Here is a 7,240-nt window from a genome sequence, read left to right as displayed (position 1 = left end):
CCGCCACAACGCCCAGCTATTTTTTGGTTGCAGCCGTCATTGTTGTTTGGCGGGTCCGGGCTGGGGATTCGAACCCGCCACCTCAGGTGTACGTGGCTGGCGCCTTAGCCGGTTGAGCCACAGGCGCCGAGCCAGTGTCTTGTTTTCTTAAGAGGCAGCTGAAGCTTCTATGCAGAGTGGGAAAATTGATATAGGATTTCATTATTTTGGGCTGAATAACAAGCCCCAGGTAAGCTTAGTATGTATCTTCTAAACCTTTGAAGGTTCTGACAACAAAGACGGCGAACAGCAGGCTTCAAGGTAACGGTTATACTGGTATCAGCCAAGGTAAGAGAATTTCACTTGTTGGATTTATATCTGTTTCAGTTGGGCACTTGATCTTACTTAGTTATACTGCTTTTTGGAAAGGGTCTGAGTTCGGTACAGCCCGTTCCCCACCTAACATAACTTCGAGTGGTGGTTAACACTTCCCATGGAAGCGTCACAGGCCCTACGGGTCAGCCTATAGCATGTAGTTGGGTGGTGATTAGCACAAAGGGGACATGTTTCCCCCCTGCCTAGTTTGGCTTAAATAGTTTCCCTTATGCCTGGATTAGTTCCATTGGTGTAATTCTGTTATACTTATATGCCCTTCTGTTTCTTTTACTTAGCAGGAAGGAAAGCTCCTCGGTGAGAATGGCTGAAATAACCAACGACAGATTTTCTCCCTTGCCTATCCATAAATGTCTTTAATACACTAGAGGGGGGAAATGTAGAGGACGCCAAGAGTCAGGCATTATGGCAGGCACCTATACCCAGCTACTTGGGAGACTGAGGTAAGAGGATCACTTAAGCTCAAGAGTTTGAGGTTGCTGTGAGCTATGACACTACAGCACTCTACGAGTGACATAGTGAGACTCTGTCTCAAAAAAAAAAAAAAAAGAAAAATCTTTAAAGTTATATCTATATACATGTGTGAAGTAGTATCTATATATAAATGGAACTGACTTAGCAAGGATGAGACAACCTCCTAAGAAAACACTGATAGAGAAAGGAAAGAACAGAGGTTTGAGCTTTGATGAACTCCAACTTACAACAGCCAAGTACAGAAGAATAAATGTCAAATTAGGAAAAAAACTAAACATCATAATGTCACAGAAAGCCAAGGGGAGAGACTATTTCAAGGAAGAGGCAACTGTGTCAAACAGTGCACAAAGCCAAGTTAAAAGGGAAGCTTCAAGCCGGGCACAGTGGCTCACACCTGTAATCCCAGCACTCTCTGTGAGGCTGAGATAGGTGGACTGCTTGAGCTCAGAAGTTTGAAACCAATCTGAACAAAGCAAAACACCATCTCTACTAAAAATAGAAAAATGAGCTGAGTGTTGTGGCAGGCACTTGTAATCCCAGCTACTGGGGAGGGTAAGGCAAGAGGACCACAAGAGTTTGAGGTTGCTGTGAGCTATGACGCCATGGTACTCTACCCAGGGTGACAAAGTGAGACTCTATCTCTTGTCTAAAAAAAAGGGGTGAAGTCAATTAATTGTTGGAAATAGTGAGTCACTGTTGACCAAAATGACAGCTGTTTAAACAGACCAAGGGAAACAAAAGTCAAACTAAACTGAGTTCAAGAGCAAGTAGAAAGAGAGAAAATGAAAACACCAAGTTTAGATCAGGCCCAGTGGCGCACGCCTGTAATTATAGCCATCTGGGAGGCTGAGGTAGTTGGATTACCTGAGCTCACAGGTTCAAGACCAGCCTGAGCAAGAGCAAGAACCCACCTCTAAAAATATGGTGGTGTGGCGGGCGCCTGTAGTCCCAGCTACTTGAGAGGCTGAGGCAAGAGAATCACCAAAGCCCAAGAGCTGGAGGTTGCTGTGAGCTATGACACAACTGAGGGCAAAAAGGAAGACTCTGTTCTAAAAAAAAAAAAAAGAGACAGAACATCAAGTTTAGACTACTGTTTCAGAGGCCTGGTTATAAAGACAGAGACAAACTTCTCTGGAACAGACTATCACCCGCTACTAAAACAAAAAAGGAAAGAGAAATTAATGGAGAAAATTCACTTGAGAGAGAAAGGAATATACAATTGAGAGAGATTTTAAGAGCAGCTTATTAATATGCACTGTGAGCACAGATCTCGACTTGGTAATTTAGTAATTTGGTGGGGACCTAGGAGAATCTATGACATATAAACCATCATCTTCTCCAGGGCAAAGAATACTAGAGAAAGATACGAGTCTTCGAGGAAAATAGATATATTCAGAGAGGTCTGTAGCAATGTACTATTCATAATCAAATATATGAATTATCACTGTAATAATATACCATTGTAATATTAGTCACTACCCACATTAAAACCTTAAATATTTAATAAAATACATGATTGTCATCTATCCAAAGTTAAATACATTCCACATAATTTATAACTTCTACACTATACCCCTCAGTTATACCTTTGGTGAAGATTATTTATTTCTTCATCCTTGCGGTTTATTTCCACTCTGGCAGTTTTGATAAGTGCTGAGATATTCTTCTTAAGAGACTGGTTTTCATTTTTTAAGCTGAAATTCTAAAATACCATAACATATAGTAATAAAGTACCTATCCACATGATTATTAACACTACTACTTAGATTAGCTAATAACTGATGAATGCTAACACATGTCAGATGTGATACCATTTACCTTATGTAACTATTAAAAAAAGCCCTATGAAGGCCAGGCATGGTGGGTCATGCCTATAACCCTAGCACTCACTTGAGCTCAGGAGTTCAAGACCAGCCAGAGTAAGAGCAAAACCCCATCTCTAAAAACAGAAAAACTAATGGCTGGGCATGGTGGCTCACACCTGTAATCCTAGCACTCTGGGAGGCCCTGGTGGGTGAACTGCTTAAGCTTACGAGTTCGAGACCAGCCTGAGCAAAAGAAAAACTCGGCTCAGCACCCATAGCTCAGTGGGTAGGGAGGGCATCGGCCACATACATCCAGGCTGGCGGGTTTGAGCCTGGCACAGGCCTGCTAAACAAAAATGGCGCCTGTAGCTCAGCAGCTAGGGCACCAGCCATGTACACTGAAGCTGGCAGGTTCAAACCCAGGCTAGGCCTGCCAAACAACAATGAAAATTACAACCAAAAAATAGCCAGGTGTTGTGGCGGGTGCCTATAGACCCAGCTACTTGGGAGGCTGAGGCAAGAAAATTGCTTGAGCCCAAGAGTTTGAGGTTGCTGTGAGCTGTGACACCATAGCACTCTATCCAGGGTGATAGCTTGAGACTTTGTCTCAAAAAAAAGTGTTCCTCACAGAGTTCTGTAAATCACTCTACACAAAATAATAGAACCCAAAGAGGGGATTGTTGGAGGGGACTGTTTACCCCACAGAAACCAGTAGGTCAGAAGTTCTTGAGGCCCCAGACATGGGACTAGTGTCTGAAGGGAAGAACAAGGGGTACAGCTTGGGGAACTAAGCCTTCATTCTGTGGGATCTGACACTATCTCCAGGTAGATAGTGCTGGAATCAAAGTGGAAGACACTGGTGTCAGCTGCAGAACTGATAGGTCGACTGGTGGTGGGGAGAAACTCCCACACACGTATTTGATCACAGACACATATTTGGTCACAAAACTCTTCGGTGTTGATGACGACTGTGGTGTGAGAGTAGAGGAAAAACACTGAGTTGTTCTTCAAACTCACGTAGTGTGAAACTACTTAAAACAGGGATCAAAATGAAAAATCAATAAATAGCAGTGGGAAAAGGTCTGCCTCAGTCATTATATTAAAAGGTAAAAAGGGGTGGCGCCTGTGGCTCAAAGGAGTAGGGCGCTGGCCCCATATGCCGGAGGTGGTGGGTTCAAACCCAGCCCCGACCAAAAACTGCAAAAAAAAGAAAGGTAAAAAGAAAAGTACAAATTTAACAACTTAGGTTAAACTTAGAACAACGCATTGGTTCTTAGATTTAAAAAAAAGTTAAGAATCTAGTGGGCTAGTTCTACCAGGAAAAGGAAAACAAGTAATTTTACCAAAAAATAAAAATAAGAATAGGGGGCTCGGCGCCTATAGCTCAACCAGCTAAGGCGCCAGCCACATACACCTAAGGTGGAGGGTTCGAATCCCCAGCCCGGACCCGCCAAACAACAATGACGGCTGCAACCAAAAAATAGCCGGGCGTTGTGGCGGGCGCCTGTGGTCCCAGCTACTTGGGAGGCGGAGGCAGGAGACTCGCTTGAGCCCAGGAGTTGGAGGTTGCTGTGAGCTGTAATGCCATGGCACTCTACCCAGGGGGACAGCTTGAGGCTCTGTCTCAAAAAAAAAAAAAAAAAAATAAGAATAGGGCATGAGGGCTCAGCGCCCATAGCACAGTGGTTACAGCGCCAGCCACACATACCAGGGGTGGCGGGTTCAAACCTGGCCCGGGGCCAACTAAATGATTGTAACAACAAAAAAGCCAGGAGTTGTGGCAGACACCTATAGTCCCAGCAACTTGGAAGGCTGAGGCAAGAGAATTGCGTAAGGCCAAGAGTTTGAGGTTGCAGTGACCTGTGATGCCACGGTACTCTACTGAGGGCAACACAATGAGATTCTGTCTCAGAAAAAAATAGGGCATGACACTTTTCTTTTTTTGAGACAGAAACTCACTCTGTAGCCCTGGCTAGAGTACTATAGTATCATAGCTCACAGTAACCTCAAACTCTTGAGCTCAAAGAGATCGCCAGCCTCACCGACCTGAGTAGAAGAGACAACAGGCCCCCTCCACAATGCCTGGCTAGTTTTTCTGGGGTTTGTTTTTTTATTTTGGGGGGGGGAACAGAGTCTCACTTTGTCACCCTCGGTAGAGTGCCATGACATCACAGCTCACAGCAACTTCTAGGTTTAAGCAATTCTCTTGCCTCAGCCTCCCAAGTAGCTGGGACTACAGGACCCACCACAGCACCCAGCTATTTTTTGGTTGTAGTTGTCACTGTTGTTTGGCAGGTCCGAGCTAGATTTGAACCCTCCAGCTCTGGTGTATATGTTTGGTGTCCTGGCTGCTGAGCTACAGGCGCCAAGCTGGCTTAAGCGATTCTCTTGTCTCATCCTCCCAAGCAGCTGGGACTACAGGCACCCAGCACAATGCCTGGCTATTCTTTTATTGCAGTTGTCATTGTTGTTTAGCTGGCCTGGGCTGGGTCTGAACCTGCCACCCTGGGTGTATGTGGCCCGCAGCATACCCACTGAACTACGGGCATGACCAAAGCCATTTTCTTTTAAACTAGCTATCATTATCACTACACATTTTCTTCTCTTTCTACATCAAGCATTAAGATGCAAAAAATTTTCTACTATTTAACTATTAATTGATCTAACAGATTTTTGTCAGTGTCATTCAACAATAAATAAGCAGTTTTCCTGTATCAATTTCATCAAAGCAAGGTATAATGCATATTTCTCAGATTTCTTATTTCATTTAATACTAAACTAAAGCATCTTTAATTGCCAACACTTTAGCGTTTCAATCTCTATAACAAAAAAAAACTTTTTAAAATCCTACCTGTGTCTGTATTTCCTTAAACTTTTTCATCAGCTCTTTCATCTGCAACTGACATTTTCCATATTCTACCTGCAACTGTAAAATAAAAAAGGACTAAATTTAAGGATCATTTTATTATTTTAGCTGAAATGACATTTTTTTTTAATTTTATTTTATTTTTGAGACAGAGTCTTACTATGTCGCCCTGGGTAGAGTGCCATGGCGTCATAGCTCACAGAAACCTCAAATTCTTGGGCTTAAGCAATTCTCTTGCCTCAGCCTCCCAAGTAGCTGGGACTACAGACGCCCGCCACAACGCCCAGCTATTTTTTTGTCCCAGTTGTCATGGCTATTTTAGCAAGCCCGGGGCGAGTATGAACCTGCCTGCCTTAGCATATGTGGCCAGCACCCTAACCACTAAGCTATGGGCACCAAGCCTTAAATGACATTTTTAAATGTTGAAAAATTGGTGACTCAATCCACCAAGACGTGTAGATGGTATCTAATTCTAATAGGTATTCAGTAAGATTATTGATTTTTTTAAACTCCAAACCTTAAAACTCAAATGCAATAGAAAAAAATGCAAGCCTCAGGATATTTCATGCAATGTACAATAGAACTCAGCATAAATCATGAAAAGATTAAAATGTTATACTTCAACTGATACCCTGTTGAGGTATCATACATTCAGACACTTAAATTTAATCAAGCAAAGTTGTAACTAAATTTAGACAAGTATTCAGAAAGCATTCCTTTAAGCAGATTTGAAGGCAGAAACAGACTAAAATATTCTCTCAGTCTAAGAGCCAGTTCCTACACACACTATTTAATAGCAAGCTGCTGATCGCTCTTTAGGAACCATACATCATGATACGTTGCCTCCTTTGCAGTTCCTTCTTCAGTCAGGATCTCTTCATATAAATCTAAACAATTTCTTGATGGCACACAGGTTTTAGAAGCACAATCTAAAAATAAAGAAATTTTAAAATGTTACATTAAAGTATTGGTTACACTTTTCAATGTTATTTCTACTTCAAAGGGGTCTACGTTTCTCTATCTCCTCCATGACATACTGCATTTCATTTCACTTAGATGACTAAGATGACTAAAATACCAGTTTACCAAAAAATGACTGTCAATCAGGTGTGGGGATCATAACTTTTCTTTTTCTTTTTTTTTTTTTTTTTTTAGCTTTTGGCCGGGGTTGGGTTTGAACCCACCACCTCTGGCATATGGGGCCAGTGCCCTACCCTTTTGAGCCACAGGCGCTGCCTGGGATCGTAACTTTTCAAAACTTTGAGAGATCTGATTATGGTAAAGATTTATAATTTATCATGTTTCCTTCCCCTCCTCCAAGACGGAGTCTCACTACGTCACCCTTGGCAGAGTGCTGTGATGTCGCAGCTCACAGCAACCTCAAACTCTTGGGCTTAAGTGATTTTCTTGCCTCAGCCTCCCAAGTAGCTGGGACTACAAGCACCCACCACAAAGCCTGGCTATTTGTTGTTGTTATTGTTGTCATTGTTATTTAGCAGGCGTGGGCTAGGTTCAAACCCACCAGCCCTGGTGCATGTGGCTGATGCCCTAAGCACTGAGCAATCAAGCCTTGTTTCCTTTTTCTGACACAGTTCTCATTCTGTTACCTAGACTAGAGTACAGTAGTGTGATCATAGTTCACTGCAGCCTCAACTTCCTGGACTCAAGAGATGCTTCTGCTTCAACCTCCCAAATAGCTGGGACCAAAAACACACATGCCACC

At 42.8% G+C, this 7,240-nt stretch overlaps 1 protein-coding gene across 1 annotated transcript in view; it reads right to left on the bottom strand.

Moving 5' to 3' along the window:
* Window positions 1–7,240, bottom strand: part of CASP8AP2 (caspase 8 associated protein 2) — a 52,254-nt gene that overhangs the window by 28,091 nt on the left and 16,923 nt on the right. Inside the window, exons 4-6 of the mRNA XM_003797525.2 lie at window positions 6,346–6,446; window positions 5,503–5,577; window positions 2,433–2,548 (exon numbers count right to left, since the gene is read on the bottom strand). Of these exons, the coding sequence (XP_003797573.1) occupies window positions 2,433–2,548; window positions 5,503–5,577; window positions 6,346–6,446 (292 nt within the window). The remainder of the gene's footprint in view (window positions 1–2,432; window positions 2,549–5,502; window positions 5,578–6,345; window positions 6,447–7,240) is intronic.

The sequence above is a fragment of the Otolemur garnettii genome, unplaced genomic scaffold (genome assembly GCF_000181295.1).
Source record: "Otolemur garnettii isolate 467f Iridium unplaced genomic scaffold, OtoGar3 scaffold00118, whole genome shotgun sequence".
NCBI classification, from domain to species: Eukaryota; Metazoa; Chordata; class Mammalia; order Primates; family Galagidae; genus Otolemur; species Otolemur garnettii.
Note: the sequence above shows the minus strand (reverse complement) of the source record. Positions and strands in the feature narration are given on the sequence as shown.